This window comes from Dictyostelium discoideum (genome assembly GCF_000004695.1).
Source record: "Dictyostelium discoideum AX4 chromosome 1 chromosome, whole genome shotgun sequence".
NCBI classification, from domain to species: Eukaryota; Evosea; class Eumycetozoa; order Dictyosteliales; family Dictyosteliaceae; genus Dictyostelium; species Dictyostelium discoideum.
The window spans coordinates 4,600,420-4,621,704 of record NC_007087.3 but is presented as its reverse complement, the minus strand read 5'-3'; the positions used below and the strand labels follow the sequence as shown (position 1 = coordinate 4,621,704).

Sequence of the window (21,285 nt, the reverse complement as noted above, 5' to 3'; positions counted from 1 at the left end):
ATCATAGTAGTAATAATAATAATAATAATTTTAATAATAATAATATTATTAAAAATAATAATCAAAAAATTTTTTTAATCATTTGTATCAATAAAAAAAAAAAGTTATTTATTTAAAGAAGTTATTTTTATTTTTTATCTTGTTTATTTATTTCTAAAAATTTTATTTTTAAATTATTGTTTATTTTATTTTTCATTTTTCATTTTTGTAATTAATTTTGAGGGGTTACCAAATATTGAATCGAAATGCTATTAAATGACCAAACAAAAATAAAAAATAAAAAATAAAAAATAATGTAAAAAGTTAAAAAATAACATTGCATTGAATATTGTCTACCTATATTCTTCATTAGTTTTTGAATATTGAATTATTTAATTTATATTTGATATATATATATTTTTTTTCTTCCAATAATTCATAATTTGAAACTTAAATTTAATTCTTTTTCCTGAAAAAAAAAAAAAAAAAAAAAAAAAATTAAATTTCTTGTTTGGGAAAAAAATAATTTATTGTTGTTTTTCATATGATTTGTACATTTTTAAATAGAATTTTTAAATAATAATAATGATTTCAAATTTATTCAGTGTGAGCAATGGCACCACCACCACCTAAAAATTATAATAATAATAATAATAATAATAATAATAATAATAATAATAATAATAATAATAATAATAATAATAATAATAAAATAATTAATAAATTTGAGAATTTTTTTTTTTTTAATTGATTTGATTTTATAATTAGTTGATAAATACCGAAACCAAAGAGTTTTGGACCAAATTTTCTTCCATAACATGATTTACAATAAAGTTTCTAAAATAATTATTTTATATTAATACTGATTTATGGGAAAATAAAATAAAACTAAAATAAACCCAAATTAAATATAATATCTTACAGATTCATTTTCACAAATTGTTGTTGAATCAAGTCCTTTTCTGCAATCAGAACATAAGGTACAACCTAATTATTTATAAAAAATAATGATAATAAAAGTAAAAAAAATATTAATAAAATCATGTATATTAAATTGATAGTTCAAAATTTCAGTTTTTTTTTTTGTTTAAATGAAAAATTACAGACTTTTATGAAAAGTCTTTCCATCTACTGTACATGGTGAGGCTTCTGCGGCGTAAACACTGTATTTTTATGATAATTGAAATGATTAATATGTATTTTTATAATGTGTTATAATTATCATTATAATTATTTTTATTATTTTATTATTATTATTATTATTATTATTATTATTGTTGTTATTGTTATTATTATTATTATTATTATTATTATTATTATTATTATTATTATTATTATTATTATTATTATTATTATTATTATTATTATTATTATCATTATTATTATTATTATTTATTGTTACCTTTTAGCACAAACGCCACATTTAGGGGCTGATGAACCAAACTTTGGAGGCATAATGAATTTCGTTTGTTAATTAAGTAATATATTTGGAATAAAAAAAAAAAAAAAAAAAAAAAAAAAATTTTTGATGAAAAAAAAACAAAAATAAAAAAAAGTGGGTTGATATTTTTATTTGAAAATTTTTTATTTTTTATTTTTTTTTTATTTTTATCTTTTTTTTTTTTTAAAAAAAAATAAAAGAAAAGAAATTAATTATTTGTAGAAATCAATATTTGACTACATATACTTTTAATTTTTTCTACAATTTTTTAATTTTTTTTTTTTTTTGAACTTCATTTGTGATAATTAAAAAATTATATTATTAAAAAAAAAAAATTGATAATAAAAAAATTAAATTAAAAAAAAAAAAAAAAAAAAAAAAAAATCAAGATCCATAATTTTGGTCCATTTACAAAAAAAAACTTTGCGACACACGATATTTTTTTGTTTTCTTTTTTTTTTTAATTTAATTTTTTATTATTAATTTTTTATTTTTTTTTTTTTTTCTTTTATTTTTTTCTTTTTTTTAAAGGGCAGATAAAAAACTACAATCCGGTTAACCTTCAACCATAATAAAATTAAAAAAATATATATATTATATAAAAAATGATCGATAATTATTTTAATTATTTATCTCAAAGATATGAATATTATTTATCAAGAAGAGGTCAGTTTAATTTTTTTATTTTTTTTTTTTTTTTTGGGGACCAATCCATTGATACTTATTTTTTTATATTAATTAAATTAGATGAAAGAGTTTTAAATTGGCCATTATTAAGTAGACCAAATGAAATGATCTATTTAATTATTGGATATGTAATAATTGTCAAATTAGGTCAAAAGATAATGAAAAATAAAAAACCATTTGAATTGAAATATCCATTAATTATTCATAATGCAGTTTGCACATTATTAAGTTTATATATGACAATTGAAATTGCACATCAAGCAATTTCAAATGATTATTCCCCAATATGTAACCCAGTTGATTATACTGAAAAAGGAATTGGTGTATGTATAATGTTTTTTTATTATTTATTTTCATTTATTAATCCTTAAAAAATTGAAAAAAAAAAAAAAACCAAACAAAATAAATTAATTATTTAAAATTTTTTTTAATATAGATGGCTAAAGTATTATGGTTATTCTATTTCTCAAAGTTTATTGAATTTATGGATACATTTTTTATGGTTTTAAGAAAAAAAGATAATCAAATCACATGTAAGTACTTTAGAATAATTTTTAATTTAATTTTATTTTTTTTTATTTTAAATTATTAATAATTTTTTTATTATCATAAATTTTTTTTTTTTAAATTTAATAATAAAGTTTTGTAAGTATTTTATTTATTATTTATTATTTATTATTTATTATTTTATTTTATTCATAAACTAACAAACTTTGCATTTTCATAGACATGTGTGGCATCATTCTACAATGCCAATCCTATGGTGGTTAGATCTATCATATGTAGGTGGTGGTGATAGCTTTTTATCAGCAATGGTTAATTCTATTATTCATACCATTATGTACAGTTATTACACTTTAGCATTATTTGGTATTAATGTTTGGTGGAAGAAATATTTAACTCAAATTCAATTAATCCAATTTGCTGTAAATATACAAAAAAAAAACAATAATAATAATAATACATTGGTTTATGCATATATGATCTAACTTATTATTTTTTTTATTTCTTTTTTTAAAAAATTGTTAGGTAAATTTAAGTGCATCAGCATATAGTATCTATTATGATTGTAACTTTATTAAGTTCATGCATTGGTGTATGATAGTTTATATGTTGGGATTTTTGGTATTATTTGGTGCTTTTTATAAAAATAGTTACCCAACTAATAATAAATCCAATACTCATAATAAATATAAACCAAAAAAAATTGAATAAAAATGTAATAACAAAATTATTTAAATAATTATTTTTAACAATAAAAATCTAAATATAAAATTATCTAAAAAAAATTTTTTTTTCCGGTATCACCATATTTATTTTAATGTTATTTGCATATAGTTCTAATTAAAATTTAAAATTTAAAATTTAAAATTTAAAAAAACAAAATAAAGATTTAAAAACTATTGTTTATTAAACAAATATTTACAAATCAAAGATATCTTTTTATTCTTCCTTAAATATTTTTATTTTATTTATTTTTTATTTTATTTTTTTTTATTGAATTTTCTTTGTTGATTTCTTTGGTTGGGAATAACTTCTTTTATAGAATGCACCAAATAAGAATAAGAAACTAATCATATATATAATCATACCCCAATGCATCCATTTAATGAATTTGCAATCATTATATAAAGACCACATTGAAAAAATTAGGTTCATCTAATGAAAATTTCCAGTTTTGTAATTTTATTTGTATTTGTTATAAAATAATAATAATAAATAATAATAATAATAATAATAATAATAATAATAATAATAATAATAATAATAATAATAATAATAATAATAATAATAATAATAATAATAATAATAATAAATAATAATAAATAATAATAAAATTATAAAATAATTAGTACATATATTCATTTATACCAAAACGATAATAAATTATTATTATTATTATTATTTTGTATATTTACAGCAAATTGAATTAATTGCAATTGAGTTAAATATTTCTTCCACCAAATATTAAATCCAAATAATGATAATGCATAATAACTGTACATAACTGTATGAATGAATGAATTGATTAATGCTGAAATATAGCTATCACCTCCGGCCGCATACCAGATTCCCATAATCCATAACATTGGCATTGTAGAATGATGATATACATGTAAAACCTGTGATATTTATAGGTTAGGTTAGTATAAATATATACACCTAAAATCCAAAACATGGATGGGTTTACTTCCATGATATTGTGTCCAATTGGAGAGAAGAAGAAAAAAAAAAAAAAAAAAAAAAAAAACTTACAGTAATTTGACTATCTTTTTTTCTTAAAACCATAAAAAATGTATCCATAAATTCAATAAACTTTGAGAAATAGAATAACCATAATACTTTTGCCATCTATATTTAATTAATTAGTTAGGGGGGTTATAAATTTTTTGAAAAAAAAAAAAAATTAAAAAATACATACACCAAGACCTTTTTCACTATAATCAACAGAATTACACATTAAAGAGTAGTTATTTGAATATGCTTGATATGTAATTTCAATAGTCATATATAAACTTAATAATGTACAAACCACATTATGAATAATTAATGGATACCTCAATTCGAATGGTTTTTGTTTCTTCATTATCTTTTGACCAAAAAATATGATTGCAAAATATCCAATAACTAAATATATCATTTCATGTGGTCTATTAATTAATGGCCAATTTAATACTCTTTCATCTATGATACATATATATTTTTTTTTTTTATAAAAAGTATTAGTATTAATAATAATAATAATATTTGAAGCTGACGCCTCTATATATATATATATATATTACCTCTTAATGTTAAATAATAATCATATCTTTCAGAAAGATAGTTATAATAGTCAACTAAAAACATTCTATTATTCTTTATTTTATTTGTGTGTTTATTTCAATAATAAGATCCCAAAAAAAAAAAAAAAAAAACAAAATAAAATGATTTTTTTTTTTTTTTTGTCATTTTTTATTTTTATCATTTTTTATTTTTATTTTTTAAAATTTTATTTTTTTTAAATTAAATTTTACCAAATTTATGGATAGTTTGATTAATTTAATATTAATATAAAAAATATTTTTTTTTTTTAAACTACAATATAATTAATCTGTTTTAAAAAATTTAAAAAATAAAAAAAACTCAAAAAAAGGGGTGATTTTAAAATAAAAAAATAAAAATAATAGGGAAATTTGGTTTGTTCTTTGGTTGAAAAATTTTTTTTGGGGAGATTCTAACATGATTAGTAGGACAATTAAACAGTTTGAAAATAAATTAAATGATAAAAAAAAAAGAAGAATATAAAAAAAAAAAAAAAAAAAAAAAAGATTTTTAGCCATAATAATGGTTGTGGATAGGTAATTTAAATTTAATTTTCTTATAAATTGGAAGATTGAATTTCTTTTTAAAATCTGTTTTCTTTTTAAAATTATTTTAAATTATAACTTGGAAATTATAATTAATTTTTTAATATTAATTTTATTTTTTATTTTTCTTTCTTTTTTTTTTTTTCTTTAATTTTACAAAAATAATAAATGAATAGATAGGTACTGTAATATTTTTTAAAATTTTAATACAAAAAATATATTTTTAAAACAGTTTTGGGGAATTGAAGAAATTATGAAAAAAAAAAAAAAAAAATAGAGAAAAAAAAAAAATAAAAGAATTTATAAATCTCTATCATTATTTGAGGTTATGTATTGATCATTTGTAGTTAAAATAGTTCCATTATTTTCAAAATCAACTTCCTCTTCTAAAATTGAATGATCTCTATTATTTTTGGATGGTTTTGAAGGTTTTGAAGGTTTTGGTGGTTTCAATTCAATATTATTTGGTGATGATGCATTATTTTCAATATCAACTTCTCTATTTCTTGTATTTGATGGATTTCTATTGCTATTGCTATTGCTATTGCTATTGCTACTATTATTATTAGTATTATTATTATTTACATCACCACTTTCATTAAAAAGTATATATCTAAATCTACTTGATAAAACTGCACAAATGAATAAGAATGCAGAACATAAGAAATTCAATACAACTGTACAATTAAATGCTTTATAATAACAATCTGAACTATAAAATGGACTTAATGTCATACAAAAATCATATGCTCTTTTAACTCCAATACTATCAACTACACCAGAATAAATTCCAGCCATACCTATAATTGTCATTAAATATGCATTCTAAAATACAAAATATAAAAATTATATATATATATATATATATATATATATGTTAACATACAAACCATATGTTGTATTTGAAAATAATAAAATAGGATCTATCTATACTTACAACTAAAAATGGATTTAATTTTTGTTTTTTAATTAAGGTTAAAGCAATTACACATGATAAAATTGAAAGAATGTGTACAATAACTCTTAATACTGAATTTCTATTTCTCCAAGCACATTCCACAAAACCTTCTTCCACTCCCACAACAACATTTCCCCAACCATCATTTGTAGTTGGTGTTGTTTGACTATCTGTTGAATTGTTGTTTGGTGTTGTTGTATTTGATGATGATGAATCTGTTGTGTTGATACGTTGCCATTCAGTTGCATAAAAGAGAAATGTTTGAGTATATGGTACAGCTTCTGAGTATAAACAAATTGTATCTACATAACTCTTAGTGATCTCTTTAGATTTTTATTTATATTAATGATTAAATTTATTATTTTTCTTTTTGTCTAGAGAAAAATGAAAAAAAAAAAAAAAAAATATTTACCAATTGTACCATATGATTGTCCTTTATATTTATTTGTAATTTGAGAAAATGATAAACCTAAAACAATTAGTGAAAGCCTAAGAATAAAACTATAGATAAATTTTAAAACTTTTGGTTTTTGCATCTTTTTTTTTTATTTTTTTTTTTTTTTTTTTTTCTTTATTTTAATTTTATAAAGAAAAAAATTTCTTTTTTTTTGGGTAATTTTATTTTTATGTTGTATATGTGTTTTATGTGTTTTATGTGTTTTTTTTTTTTTATTTAAAAAAATTAAGAATAAAAATAAATAGTGTATGTTTTTGTGGTATTTATTTTTTTTTTTTTTTTTTTTTTTATTTATATAATAAAAAAAAAAAAATTAAAAAAATAAAAAAAAAATTAAAAAATTAAAAATTAATTCACACTTTTTGATCACATGCCTTTTCTTCACAATTATTTGAATTGTAAATTAAAAAATCTTTTTTTCATTTAATTTTTATTTTTAAATTTTTTTTCACTTTTTTTTTTTTTTTTTTTTTTTTTTTTTTCCTATACACTTTTTTCCAATCACTAATGCAATTTTTTCAATTCCAAAAAATAAAAAAAACAAATTAAAAAAAAAAAGAAATAAAGAAAATAGTTTTGAAAAAAAGAAATTAAAAAAAAAAAAAAAAAAAGTTGTTTGTGTTTGTAGGAAAAGGAATGTTTAAACTGAAAAAATGGTTTTTTTTTTTTTTTTATTTGTTTGTTTTTCTTTAAAACTAAAAAAAAAAAAAAAAAAAAAAAGTTAAGAGTTTGATTGTTAATTGAATTTTCAAAGATTATTACTATCAACAAGGTCAAAATTATACTCATCAATTTGTGGGATGATTTTTAGATTAATCTAAATTTGGAATGATATCTCGATAGATATTTTCCCAAAAAAAAAAAAAAAAAAAAAAAAAAAAATTAAAATAAATATTAAATTAAAATAAAAAATTAATTTTTCAAATAAAAAAATAAAAAATGGGCATATGCGTATTTGAAGACTGATTGGTTTTTGAAGGGAAAATAAAATTGTTGCTTTGAAATTCAAAAAAAAAATAAAAAAAATAAAAAAAAAAATAAAAAAGAAATAAAAAAAAAATAAAAAAAAAAAAAAATAAAAAAAACGTTTGTCTTTTCATTCCCCCAGATCTTTTTATTTTTTATTTAAATTTTTTTTTTTTTTTTTAATTTATTTTTTTATAATGTTCTCCTATTTTTTTTATATTTATACTTTTTAAAATCAAAGAGACACTCGGTTTTTTTTTTTTTTTTTTTATTCAAACAACACACACGAAACACTACCACAACCATGGTTTTTTATTGTTTAAGTGTAAAAAAAAAAAAAAAAAAAAAAAAATTAAAATTAAAATTAAAATAAAATTAAAAAAAAAAAAAAAAAGAAATTAAACATGAGCAAATTATAAAATTATTTTATCATTTTAATTTTTTAAATAAACTGATAAAAATAAAAAATAAAAATAAAATTAAAAAAAATGGTAATTACACAAACAACAACTCAATCAACTAAAACTACAACAACAACCACTACAACAAATTTACCAATTCAACAATTTAAAAAACAAAAACTAAATAATAATAATAATTTTAATGAAAATAAGAAAATATTTCCAGATTATTTGGATTTTGAAATTATAAAATCAATAATTAATTATTTATTAATTTTTGATAAAAAAAGAACAAATAATTTTAAAGATAATTTTGGATATACAATTAAAAATTTATATTATTTTATTGATGAAATTATTGAAATATCATTAGTATCAAAGAAATGGTTTAATAATATTTCAAATTTAATTTCAAATAATATTAAACAACAACAACAACAACCAATTCAATCAATTTCTGATGAAAAATTAAAATATTTTTATTTTTCAAATAAAACTGGAAAAAAAAATTTTAAATTAAAAATAAATGGAAAATTTTCAATTTTAAATATTAATTTAGAAAATCAACAACAACAACTACAACTACAACATGAAAATAAAAATGAAAATAATTTATTTAAAATTATAAATGATAATGAAGAAAATCGTATACCAGATGATTATTATTTAAAAGATATTGAAATTAATAAATTAACAATGGTTGGTACAAGTGAAAATAATCCAAATGCATTTGAAGATATTATTGAAAAAATTAAACCACTTTCAATTAAATATAATCCAAATGGTAATGATTATCAAGATGCATATTGTCATATGAATTATTCACCATTTTTTAATGAAATAATTAATCCAAGAATTGAATCGATTCAAATTGATAGAACTGACCATGTTGAACCATATCATATGGTAAATATAAATAAATTATCAAATCTTCATACATTATCATGTTCAATTTTATTTCATGATATGATCAGAGCTGAAAGTGGAAATTATTCAAGTATCAATGATAATGGTTGTAATCATTTCGGTGGTTTAAATGAATCTACAATTAAAACAATTAAAAACCATTGGGAAACAATGATAAATTCAATAAATACTTGCAAACAGTTAAAAAATATGACGATAAAGAATTTCTGTTTCCGTGGTCCACATTGCATGTATGATGGTATTGATAAAAATAATACATCCTCTATTCGAGAATCAATGATTCAACTATCCTATGGTATTAAATCACTTTTTGACGGTCCACCACCGCAATTACATTATTTAAAATTTACAAATATTGATTTCACTGAATTCACATCAACATATTCAAATTTAATTAGAAATAAAACAATTAAAGCTTTAATTTTCAAAACTAAAGGTAGAAATTTAGATAGCTTAATAGATGATTCAATAATTTCACCATTACTTGATCAATTTACTGATTATTTCTTTTCAACTGTTTTCTCAATCAATTCAACTATTAAACATTTCAAATTCACTGTATTAGGTTTTGTCTCTTCAATATTTAATCCATTATTAAAAAATCATAATAATTTAAGTTTATATTCAATTGAATTAGAAATTAATGAATGTCAATTTGATGATTCTTTAAAATATATTAAAAAATTAGAACAACTTTCAAAAAATTCTCACTCAACTTTAAAAGAATTTACTTTAACTTTAGATGAAAAATATTATAATAGAAAATTAATTTTTAAAAAAAAAATTTTAAATTATTTTAATAATTTTAAAGATGGTAATTTTAGTAATGGTGATAAAAGTATTATAATTTATTTACGATTTGATAAATAAAATTATTTTTTAAAATAATAAAAAAAAAAAATTTATTTATTTATTTATTTATTTAAAAAAAAAAAAAAAATTATAATTTTATTTTATTTTTTTTTATTACATTTTATTTTTTTTTTTTATTACATTTTATTTTTATTAAGAAATTATAGTTGATTCATAACCACATTTTAATTCATCAATAAATGTTGAAACCAATTGTTCTAAATCATAAGATTTTAATTGTTGAACCATTTTTCTAATAACTTCAACTCTTTCATATTCTGGAATTAAATTATAAACTTCAACTACTCTATTAAAAGAATTTTGAAAATGACTAGTTGATGAAAAAGTTGTATTTTGAATTAAATGATTATTATTATTATTATTATTATTATTATTTATATTATTATTAACCATTAAATTATTAAAATTTGAAGATGAAGTTGTTGTTGAAATTGGTAATTTATTTATACTTTTTTTCCCAATTAATTGTGTACTATTGGTATTACTTGATTCACTTTCATTATCATTATCTTCGCCTCCTTCTTCTTCTTCGTCTTCACCACCATCTTCTTCTTCTTCATTTTTAATTGATTGGGATTGATTCTTTGAGGAGGAGGAGGTTGAATTAAATGATGGTGTGGAAGTTGAAGAAGAACAGAGTGAATCAGTTTTTTGAGAATGTAAAGTACTATTATAAGGTTCCATATCATATTGAGCACCATGTTGTTGATATAGATTTTTAATCCATTTACTTTGACTATCTTGTGATTTTTGTAATTTTTTTAATTTATCAGTTAAAATTTCGTGAAATGTTCTTTTCTTTAAAATTGGTATACCTTCTTTTTTAACGTGATCTAATTTTGAAACAATTCTAATTGGATGTGATACAACACAAATATTTGTAACGTTTAAACTGTGTATAGAGTTATTACCAATATTTGTTAGAATTGTACTAATTGGTTCACTATTTGATGGTGTTGGTGCTGAGCAATGACTAATATGTAATACAACTAAAAACATTGATCCTTGATGTTGACTTGACAAAATACCAACTTTAACATCAACACAAACCTCTGACCCATCTTCAGATACCGTTGCAACATATTGTAATGGCTCATTATGAATGAAATCAACCATTTTTGGTGGGTCACTATCATAGAGTAGGGTGGCTTTTATAACATAATTTTGAAAATTAAATTGTAATGGTTCTTTAGATCTTAATGTAATTCCAAATGGTGTATTCTTTACAACGACATGAACGTGTTTTACAAATGTTGATGGTTTTTGTAATTGTAATAAAACTTGTTGTGCATAATACGGATTCATTGAATTTGCTGAATAATGTTGTTGTTGTGCTTGTTGTTGTGCTTGTTGTGGTAATTGTGATGGTGTTTGTGGTTGTGATGTTGGGGTTGAAGTTGAACTATTCGATTTCGATTTTGATGATGGCGAATCACAATTTGAAATTGATGACGATGATGATTTTAATTTATTATTTGTTGGTGTTGAATTATTACTAGTTGAGTTGGGTGAAAATTTAATTTCTTCAACCGCAACTGCAACTTGTTTTGTTAATTCAATTAATGCTTGATTTACTATCATTTTATTTTATTTTATTTTATTTTTATTTTTATTTTTATTTTTATTTTTATTTTTATTTTTATTTATTTCCAAAATTAATAATATACAATGTTTTTTTTTTTTTTTTTAATTATACAACAATTTAATAATATTATTACTACAGGAAATTTTAAATTTTTTAAACGTAATTATTTTTATTTTTTTTTTTTTTATATTATATATTATTATTTAAGATTATTTTTTTGATTTTTTTTTTTTTTTTTTTTGATCAATATGGATAATAATACAACAAGTTATTTTTTATTTTGATTTTTTTATTTGTTTTTTGATAAACAATAAAGAAAATTTATAAAATATTTATTTTACAAATATATCACACTATAAAAAAAAATAAAAATGAAAAAATAAAAAAATAAAAAGATATATATATTGATTTAATTTTTAAAATCAAAAAAAAAAAAAAAATTTTATATAAAAATATTATACAAAAAAAATAATAAATTAAATAATATTTTCACTTTTAAAAAAATTTATATCTTTAAATTATATATAGATAATTTTTATAATTTTATTTCATTTCATTTCATTTTATTTATTAATTTTTATATAAAATTAAATAATTTACTTTACCTTGTTTAAAAGTAAAAACTTATTATAATTTATATACTTTAATAGATTTAATTGAATTTGATCTACAATCCATTGGATAATAATTATTTTATATCTTTATATATATATATTTATTTTAAAAATGTAATAATTTTTTTTTTTTTTCTTTATGGTTTTTAAAAAAAGTAAAAGAACTAAAAAAAAAAATTAAAATAAAATTATATAATAAAGATATACAATTGTATACATGTATTTGGTGTGTGTGTCTATGCGGTGTGGTGTGTGGTGTGTGGTGTGTGTGCGGTGTGGTGTGTATTCGTGTTGATGAGTGTGTTTATAGTAAAATCTTTTTTTTTATTGTGGTTTAAAAAAAAAAAAAAAAAAAAAAAAAAAAAAAACATTGTATATTATTAATTTTAAACAATTATGAAATGAATTATTAAAACCCCAATACTACCGTTTCTTATTATGGTATAGGTGGTTATTATTCATATTAGAAAAAGAGAAATAAACTATTCTAATGATCGGTATTGAACGAACGAATGAAAATGAAAAAATTAATTTTTTAATTTTATTTTTTTTAATTTTTTTTTTTATTTTTATTTATTTTAATAATTATTGACTTTATTTTTAAAAAGTAAAAAGATCATTTTACAAAAAAAATGATAAATGAGGTTTATTTATTTAACAAAGTTTGTTAGTTTACAATGTTTTTTTTAAATTTATTTTTATTTTTATTTTTATTTTTATTTTTATTTTTATATTTATTTTTTTTAAACCTTTTTTTTTTTTTTTCTAAATTACAATAATTAGTGAAGGTAAAAAAAAAAAAAAATAATAATAACAATTTTTAAAATAATAAAATGATAAAATAATAATAATGATTAAAAAAAAAAAAAATAAAAATAAAAATAAAAATATATTAACAAAAATGATTGGGTAAGTTAAATAAAAGTTTAATTACTTTAATAATTAAAAAAAAAATTCAAAAAAAAAAATTAAAATGGGATATCAAAATTTAAGTTTTCGACTTAAATTAACAAGGTCTTGTTTTGACCAAAATAGTGAAAATCTTAATTTTTTTATTAAAAATAAAAAAATAAAAAAAATAAAAAAATAAAAAAAAAAAAAAAGTCGCTAAATATTTTTTTTTGATTTTTTTATTTTTGTTTTTTATATTTTTATTTTTGTTGAGGGCACTTAAAAAGAAAAATAATTTATTAAAATCACATACACACCACATATAAAAAAAATAAAAAGAAATTAACAAATATAAAAATGTCAAAAGCAAAATTAATGGTTGTTTTACTTTTAAATATAGTATGTATCAACAAGAACAAGAATGATTAAAATCACGTATCACTAATGAAGAATAAGGATAATAAATAAAAATAAAAAAAATAAAACAAAAAATACTAATACTTATTGCAATTAAAAATGGTTTTAGATATTGACAATAGCAGTATTAGGATTTAGTTTTACACAAGCTAGATTTTCAACCAATGGAAGTTTAAGTGAAAGTTTATGTAGCGAACAAGATGTTGTAACACCAATTAGAATAGAGAGTGGTTCAACATATGCCATGTGTCCATGGTCTGAAAAGCAAAGTGCTATTAGAATATTAATTGATTGTTTAGGTTTTATTGCAATCATATGTTTGATAGTATTCATGTTTAAAGCAAAGAGATTTTCTTTTATATTTGTATGTTTTTTTTTTTTTTTTTTTTTATATATATAAATTCTTTTCTCTATTTCTCTCCCTGTCTCTCTCCCCTCATTTCAATTAATAATAGTAGTGTTTATTAGTATATACTAATTTATTTCTCTTTTTTTAATAAATAAATAAATAAATATATAGGCAATTGTTTTATTATTTGTTATAGGTGGATTTGGTGGATATTCATCAGTTATTGATGGTCTTGCTATTAAGAATACAAAGAGTTATTGCGATGATACCAATTTTGATATGGTTTTAGAGGGTAGTCAATGTCAATTAAAATATTTCTATGGCACTGTTGCATTAAATTTTGGTTCATCATTATTCATGTTATTATCTTCAATTTTAGCACTTAAATATAGATCAAGAATTTTCAATGGTGACAATCATCATCATCACCATCATCACGATCATGATGAAGCAAAAGATGAAGAAAAAACTCCAATCATTTCTTCTTCTTCAAATTCAATTTAAATATAATAATAATAATAATAATAATAATAATAACAAAAATATTTTATCGTTTATAAATCTCATCGCCTATTTAAGAATCAATTTAAAATTGATTAAAATAAAATCCATTGTATATAACTCATTTTTTTTTTTTTTAAAAAATAAAAAAAATAAAAAATAAATTCTAAAACTAAAAATAAAAATAAAAAAAAGAACAAAACTCTGGCAAAAAAAAAAAAAAAAAAAAAGAATAAACAGAATTCTAAAACAAAAACTAAAAATAAAAATAAAAAAAAGAAAAAACTTTGGCAAAAAAAAATCGAAATCCACTTGAAAAAACAATAAAATTACGCAGTGGCAAAAAAAAAAAAAAAAAAAAAAAAAGGAAAAGATATTTTTTATGATCAATTTTTTATATTTTATTTTTGTTTGAAAATAAATACAAATAATAAATAAATAAACGCCCAACTATTTAAATAATAAACATATATAAATATTATAAATAAAATGGGGATACCTTCAAAAGTTATTGTAATCTTTTTTTTAATTTTAACTGCAGTATGTTTTTATTTTTTTAATTGATGTTTGAATTTAATTAAATTCGATGTGTTTTACTAATTAATTAAATAAAATTATTTTATTATCATTATTATTATTATTATTATTATTATTATTATTATTATTATTATTATTATTATTATTATTATTATTATTATTATTATTATTATTATTATTATTATTATTATTATTATTATTATTATTATTATTGTTTTAAAGATTTTATCAATTTTAACATTAATATTTTCATTTACACAAGTTACAGATTCTACAAATGGTGTATATTTGACAGGAGGTTGTGATACAGGAGCAGTACCATATAGAGCGATTTCAAAAGTGGATGGTAAAGAGATTGCATATTTTCAATGTGGATGGAGTTTAACAAGATCATTTGTTAGAATTTTATTACAATTTTTAATTGTTATTGCAATCATTTTATTATTTGTATTATTTGCAAAGAAAAAGAAAGCTCAATTTTTAATTTTATTAGTAATTTTATTATTATTGGGTGTAGCAGGATTTTATTCATTTGGTGGAGACGCTTCATCTTTAAGAAATTCTTATAATTATTGTGATAATGATAGTACATTATCTATTGTTGGTAAAGAATGTCAATTTGGTAGATACTATGGTACATTGGCATTTAATATTTTAACAACATTTAGTGTTTGTTTTATTTCAATATTCACTTTAATAAAAAGAAATAAATTATTTGATAATCATGATCATCATAAACATGAACAATTTGATAAAGAACCAAAACCAACTCCAAATTCTTCAACTCCATTATCAACAAAAGGTAATGAAGCTTTTAGTTCAATTTAAAAAAAAAAATTTTTAAAAAAATAAAATAAATAATAAAATAAAAATCATATTTGTATATATATATATATTTTTTTTTTTGATATCTATTTGTATTTTTTTTTTTAAAAGTAGATCTGCTTAATCTTTTCAGATCGAGCCTAATTTTTTTTTTTTTCTTCTAATTTTTGTGTTGTTTTTCTCAAAGCTCCAAGATTTTTTTTTTTTTTTTTGTAAAAAAAAAAAAAAAAAAAAAAAATTAAAAATAAATATCAATTTTTTGTTTCTTTTATTTAAAAATAAAAAGAAGAAAATGCTCTTAAAATCTTTAATAATTACTTTATATTTATTCAATTTTTTAAGTGTTATCGCTTTATTAGTATTATCTTTTTCTCAAATTTCTTCAAATGTTACAGGTAATTGTGTTTTTTAAAAATACAAATAAAAAAATAAAAATAAAAATACTCACACCAAAAAAAAAAAAAAATAAAAAAAAAAAAAAAAAAAAAAAGAAGATTTATGTTCATATAAATTATCACCAAGTAAAATAGTAGCATATAATAATGATAAACCTGTATTAACAACGGAATGTGCTTGGGCAGATAGGAGTAGTATTCAAAGAATAATTATATGTTTTATAATTATAATTGATTTAATTTTATTAATATCAACAATTATTAAAAAATCAAAAATAAACTATTGGTTAATAACATTATTTTTATTTGCACTTGGAGTTGGTGGTTTCTATATATCAATTTATGATTCAATAATTGTTAAAGATTCAAAGAAAATTTGTGAACTTGTTACTGATCAACAAGATACTGGGTATGATATGGAATGTGAATATAGAAATTTATATGCAACTTTGGGTGTTAGTTTTTTAACTGCAACTTTTACAATCCTATCATCAATATTATCTTTAAGATATACTTCAAAGATTTTAAATCAAGTTAAACCATTTTTCGATGTCAGTAAAAATTCTAAAAATCAAAATTTAGAAGAAGGTGGTGTTGATTATAATAAATTGAAAAAACAACATGAAAAAGAAAAACAAAAACAAGAAAAACAAGAAAAACAAAAACAAGAAAAACAAGAAAAAAATAGTGATTTCTTTAAAGAAGAATCAATAAATTCTGAAAATTTTAATAATACTGGCGCAATCCTTTCAAATTCGTCTTATCCATCATTTTCTGCAACAAATTCAATTTAAAAAAAAAAATTAATAAATTATTACAATTAATTAATTTTTTATCTGTTTAAAAAAAAAAACAAAAAAAAAACAAAAGAACAAAAAAAAAAAACGAGAGTCTAAATTTTTTATTTTTATTTTTATTTTTTTTCTTGAAGAACAGGGAATGAAAATATCTTGGTTTTTTTTTTTTTTTCTCCACTTTTTTTTTTTTTTCTTCTTTTTTTTTTTTTTTTTTTACTATTTTTTTTTTTTTTTTTTTTTTAAAAGGCAATTTTTAATTTTATTCTCATCAAAAATATTTTTTCTTAATAAAATAAAATAAAATAAAATAAAATGATTTTATCCCTAAGGTCAATTTTTTTCTTTTTTTCAATTCTTGTAGTGGTACGGCCAGAAGAAAATAAGTACAAGACGGCTTGAATGGATAACAACGCACATGGCTGGGGTATTTAAGGTTTCAAACATAATTTGAGTCATTTTTCTTCTGTTTGCCTTTTAATTAAATGGGGATTCAGTTAAGAGGGCTGACTGTTCTTCTGAGCAACACTGAGTTCATGGTAGAAAGAATGATGCCAGTTTTTTCCATATGATCCCAGCTGGTAACGATACCGTGTTCAATTGGGTTGGTTAGTAGTTGATATTATAATAAGATGATAGTTAAAATTATTTATAATTGGGTAATATTGAACAATTAAATACAATACACAAACTTTTAATTTGGAAATTGAATTTGATTCTTTTCTTTATTTCTGAATTTGTTTTTTTTTTGTTTTTATAAAATCCTCTTCTATAATTGTTGTTGTATTTGTTTTTGTTGGTGAAGCTTTATCTTTTTGATTTTCATACTCTTTGGCTGTTTTACATCTAATGCATATATTTATCTTCACCATTCAAAATGTATCTGTAAATAATAAATTTTTTAAATATATTTGATTTTTTTGATAGAAAAAAAAAAAAAAAAAAAAAAAAAAAAAAAAAAAAAATTAAAATAACTTAATAATTATTAAGATTTAAAAAAAAAAAATTAAAAAAAAAAGAAAATATTAGATTATTACAACAATTTGTTTTTTTATTATTTATTAAATAATTTAGAAACATTTTCTGTGAACAATTGATGGACCTGATTCGTCGTATTCTTCTTTGGAGATCCACATTTGTTGGAAAGTTGAGAGTGAAGCTAAGATAGATCCACCAATCCAGACAGAGTATTTACGTTCTGGTGGAGCAATGATTTTAATTTTCATGGTTGATGGGGCTAAAGCAGTTAATTCTTTGTTCATACGATCAGCAATACCTGGGAACATAGTTGTACCACCGGATAAGACGACGTTACCGTATAAATCTTTACGGATATCAACATCACATTTCATGATGGAGTTGTAGGTGGTTTCGTGGATACCAGCAGATTCCATACCTAAGAATGATGGTTGGAAGAGGGCTTCTGGGCAACGGAAACGTTCATTACCGATGGTGATGACTTGACCGTCTGGTAATTCGTATGATTTTTCGAGGGCTGATGATGAGGCAGCAGTTTGCATTTCAGCTTCAAAGTCGAGGGCGACGTAGGCTAATTTTTCTTTGATATCTCTGACGATTTCTCTTTCGGCAGTGGTGGTGAATGAGTAACCACGTTCAGTTAAGATTTTCATCATGTAATCGGTAAGATCACGACCAGCTAAATCTAAACGTAAGATGGCATGTGGTAAAGCATAACCTTCATAGATTGGTACAGTGTGGGAGACACCATCACCTGAATCCATAACAATACCGGTGGTACGACCAGAGGCATATAAGGATAAGACGGCTTGAATGGCGACGTACATGGCTGGGGTGTTGAAGGTTTCAAACATAATTTGGGTCATTTTTTCTCTGTTGGCCTTTGGATTTAATGGGGCTTCAGTTAAGAGAACTGGGTGTTCTTCTGGGGCAACACGGAGTTCATTGTAGAAAGTATGATGCCAGATTTTTTCCATATCATCCCAGTTGGTAACGATACCGTGTTCAATTGGGTATTTGAGGGTTAAGATACCTCTCTTTGATTGGGCTTCATCACCTACATATGAGTCTTTTTGACCCATACCGACCATAACACCAGTGTGTCTTGGACGACCAACAATTGATGGGAAAACAGCACGTGGGGCATCATCACCAGCAAAACCGGCTTTACACATACCAGAACCGTTATCGATAACTAAAGCTTGAACATCTTCACCGTCCATTTTTAAATGATTTATATATATATATTTGAATTAAGTATTGAAAAAAAAAAATAAAATAAAAAAAAATCCTATTTATTGAAAAAAAAAAAAAAATGAAAAAAAAAAAAAATCATCAGAATTCAAAATTTAATTCAAAATTAATTAAATTTTTAATCCCACCATAAAAATTGGGTTTTGTGAACATACCCATGGCTTTTTTTTTTATTTTTTATTTTTTTTTTTTTTATTTGTAAAATGATAAAAAAAAAAAAAAAAAAAAAAAAAAAAATAAAAAAATAAAAAAAAAAAGTCAGGATCTAAATACGATCACATCTAATTGTGAACATTTTTTTTTTTTTTTATTTTATTTTATTTTTTTTCTCTTTCATAAAGAAAAGTTAAGATCGATTTGATGGGTCACTTAAAGATTTTATTAAATTTTTTTTCTATTTTTTTTTTTATTTGTTTTATTTTTATTTTTTATTTTTTAATTTTTTTTAATTTGATTGTTCAATGAAATTAATTTCTTTTGCTTCTTTTTTACGATTACGAGCTTCATATTGAAGTCTATTATCAATGATTCTTTTAACGATTTCAGTTGCAGTGAGACCTTCAGTATGTTTAACTTCTTTGTAAATACCTAATTCTCTTGGGAGTTTGTATGGATCTACACCACCTTCTGGACCGAGTACAACTTGATCATCACCATGAACGACAACATTGATGTGAAGTGAGTCAATCATATCTTTGGTGACACTGAATGGAGCACCAATGACAACTTCATCGACATAACGACATGAGAGTACAGAGAGTACACGTTCATGTAAATTCATAATTGGGAAGTTGCTACCTTTTTGTTCGTGAACTACTCTATCATCATGAACACCAACGATGAGATAGTCACCGAGTGCTCTTGCTTGTTTCAAAGCCTCAGTATGACCTACATGGAATAAATCGAAACCACCATCCATATAAATGATTTTATCGTTTGGTTTTGGTGAACGACCTTCTGAGAATTGGACGATCTTTCTGGTGGTTGGGAGGAAATGTGATAAACTTGTGTATGGTGATTGTTTGTGTAAAACGTTTGGATTGACACCTCCCAATGGTGAGGTTTGCTCACCTGAAACATTTTGAAGATGGTCTTTGGTGCATAATAACATACGACCAACCAACTCGGTTGTTGAAACACCTTCAGTACGTTTGATGAATCTAAATTTACCACTCTTTTTAATGCCTTCATAAACATCTTTACCATCTGCACCAACTGAAATATCTTCACCATGTACACAAAAATCACAGTTTAAACTATCCAAATATTCTTCAGTTAAAGTATAAGGTGCACCTTCTGCAACTTCATCTGCCCATTTACATGCACGTACTGCTTTATATCTTTCTTGTTCATTCATAACTGGTGGACCTTTATTTTTTGCAATTTCTTCATCTGTATGTACACCAACTACTAAAATATCTCCTAATTCTCTTGCTTGTCTTAATGCATTTGCATGTCCAAAATGCATTAACTTTTTTTTTTTTTTAATAAATAAATAAAAAAAAATTGAAAAAAAAAAAAAATTGATTTTTATTTTTATTTTTATTTTTTTTTTTTAAGATTAATTAATTAATTTGTCCCTTATGTTTTTTATTTTTATTTTTATTTTCATTTTCATTTTTTTATTTTTTATTTTATTTTTTTTTATTTTTTTATTTATAAATAAAAACTTACATCAAAACAACCATCAACATAAACTCTAATTGGCTTTTTATTAGTTGTAGTACTCATTGTAAAAACTTGTTAATTAATTTTTTATAAAAAAAAAAAAAATTATAAAAAAAAAAAAAAAATAAAAAAAAATAAAATTTTGAAAATTAAAAAAAAAAAATAAAAAAAATAAAATAAAATAAAATTTTTTTTAAAAAAAAATTATAATATTTCCCACAACTCTATTGGTGAGTAATCAATCGTGTGCTAATCAACAAACTAAAAATAATTTTTTTTTTTTTTTTTTTTTTATCATTCTTAAATTATTTTTTTTTTTTATTTTTATTTTTATTTTTTTTTTTTATTAAGAAATTGAAAACGAATTTGAATCAATTTTTTTTTTTTTTTTTTTTTAATTTATTTATTGATTAAAAAATGAATTTAAATCAATTTGAA

At 20.3% G+C, this 21,285-nt stretch overlaps 12 protein-coding genes across 12 annotated transcripts in view; 5 read left to right on the top strand and 7 right to left on the bottom strand.

Annotated features, from left to right (window-relative positions):
• Positions 1 to 576: 576 nt before the first annotated feature.
• Positions 577 to 1,434, bottom strand: DDB_G0270314 (hypothetical protein; the record flags this gene model as incomplete). The annotated part of the gene is made up of 5 exons (XM_641606.1): positions 577 to 608; positions 759 to 816; positions 902 to 966; positions 1,087 to 1,142; positions 1,382 to 1,434. The coding sequence occupies 5 exons, from the start codon at positions 1,432 to 1,434 to the stop codon at positions 577 to 579; spliced, it is 264 nt and encodes an 87-aa protein (XP_646698.1).
• Positions 1,435 to 2,025: 591 nt separating this feature from the next.
• On the top strand, positions 2,026 to 3,322 carry DDB_G0271066 (hypothetical protein; the record flags this gene model as incomplete). The annotated part of the gene is made up of 5 exons (XM_641605.1): positions 2,026 to 2,086; positions 2,168 to 2,430; positions 2,544 to 2,640; positions 2,894 to 3,033; positions 3,137 to 3,322. The coding sequence occupies 5 exons, from the start codon at positions 2,026 to 2,028 to the stop codon at positions 3,320 to 3,322; spliced, it is 747 nt and encodes a 248-aa protein (XP_646697.1).
• Positions 3,323 to 3,601: 279 nt separating this feature from the next.
• On the bottom strand, positions 3,602 to 4,957 carry DDB_G0270312 (GNS1/SUR4 family protein; the record flags this gene model as incomplete). The annotated part of the gene is made up of 5 exons (XM_002649158.1): positions 3,602 to 3,766; positions 4,027 to 4,230; positions 4,364 to 4,459; positions 4,530 to 4,792; positions 4,894 to 4,957. 5 exons carry the CDS (start codon positions 4,955 to 4,957, stop codon positions 3,602 to 3,604), a joined length of 792 nt encoding a protein of 263 aa, XP_002649204.1.
• Positions 4,958 to 5,757: 800 nt separating this feature from the next.
• Positions 5,758 to 6,951, bottom strand: DDB_G0270310 (hypothetical protein; the record flags this gene model as incomplete). The annotated part of the gene is made up of 3 exons (XM_641602.1): positions 5,758 to 6,282; positions 6,395 to 6,738; positions 6,828 to 6,951. The coding sequence occupies 3 exons, from the start codon at positions 6,949 to 6,951 to the stop codon at positions 5,758 to 5,760; spliced, it is 993 nt and encodes a 330-aa protein (XP_646694.1).
• Positions 6,952 to 8,326: 1,375 nt separating this feature from the next.
• Positions 8,327 to 10,036, top strand: DDB_G0270308 (hypothetical protein; the record flags this gene model as incomplete). The annotated part of the gene is made up of 1 exon (XM_641601.1): positions 8,327 to 10,036. One exon carries the CDS (start codon positions 8,327 to 8,329, stop codon positions 10,034 to 10,036), a length of 1,710 nt encoding a protein of 569 aa, XP_646693.1.
• A 135-nt stretch (positions 10,037 to 10,171) lies between these two features.
• On the bottom strand, positions 10,172 to 11,620 carry DDB_G0270306 (hypothetical protein; the record flags this gene model as incomplete). Its single annotated transcript, XM_641600.1, has 1 exon — positions 10,172 to 11,620. The coding sequence occupies one exon, from the start codon at positions 11,618 to 11,620 to the stop codon at positions 10,172 to 10,174; it is 1,449 nt and encodes a 482-aa protein (XP_646692.1).
• Positions 11,621 to 13,486: 1,866 nt separating this feature from the next.
• On the top strand, positions 13,487 to 14,399 carry DDB_G0270304 (hypothetical protein; the record flags this gene model as incomplete). The annotated part of the gene is made up of 3 exons (XM_641599.1): positions 13,487 to 13,528; positions 13,656 to 13,910; positions 14,067 to 14,399. The coding sequence occupies 3 exons, from the start codon at positions 13,487 to 13,489 to the stop codon at positions 14,397 to 14,399; spliced, it is 630 nt and encodes a 209-aa protein (XP_646691.1).
• Positions 14,400 to 14,885: 486 nt separating this feature from the next.
• Positions 14,886 to 15,761, top strand: DDB_G0270302 (hypothetical protein; the record flags this gene model as incomplete). Its single annotated transcript, XM_641598.1, has 2 exons — positions 14,886 to 14,936; positions 15,156 to 15,761. The coding sequence occupies 2 exons, from the start codon at positions 14,886 to 14,888 to the stop codon at positions 15,759 to 15,761; spliced, it is 657 nt and encodes a 218-aa protein (XP_646690.1).
• Positions 15,762 to 16,050: 289 nt separating this feature from the next.
• Positions 16,051 to 16,947, top strand: DDB_G0270300 (hypothetical protein; the record flags this gene model as incomplete). The annotated part of the gene is made up of 2 exons (XM_641597.1): positions 16,051 to 16,153; positions 16,250 to 16,947. The coding sequence occupies 2 exons, from the start codon at positions 16,051 to 16,053 to the stop codon at positions 16,945 to 16,947; spliced, it is 801 nt and encodes a 266-aa protein (XP_646689.1).
• Positions 16,948 to 18,017: 1,070 nt separating this feature from the next.
• Positions 18,018 to 19,148, bottom strand: act8 (hypothetical protein; the record flags this gene model as incomplete). The annotated part of the gene is made up of 1 exon (XM_641596.1): positions 18,018 to 19,148. One exon carries the CDS (start codon positions 19,146 to 19,148, stop codon positions 18,018 to 18,020), a length of 1,131 nt encoding a protein of 376 aa, XP_646688.1.
• A 476-nt stretch (positions 19,149 to 19,624) lies between these two features.
• pctA (cytidylyltransferase domain-containing protein) lies at positions 19,625 to 20,910 on the bottom strand (the record flags this gene model as incomplete). The annotated part of the gene is made up of 2 exons (XM_641595.1): positions 19,625 to 20,650; positions 20,854 to 20,910. The coding sequence occupies 2 exons, from the start codon at positions 20,908 to 20,910 to the stop codon at positions 19,625 to 19,627; spliced, it is 1,083 nt and encodes a 360-aa protein (XP_646687.1).
• Positions 20,911 to 21,250: 340 nt separating this feature from the next.
• Positions 21,251 to 21,285, bottom strand: part of dcd1A (acid ceramidase-like protein) — a gene marked incomplete at both ends in the record, with an annotated part of 1,501 nt that continues 1,466 nt past the window's right edge. The window contains one exon of the mRNA XM_641594.1: positions 21,251 to 21,285. This exon is cut by the window's right edge and continues 800 nt beyond it. Coding sequence (XP_646686.1) covers positions 21,251 to 21,285 — 35 coding nt within the window.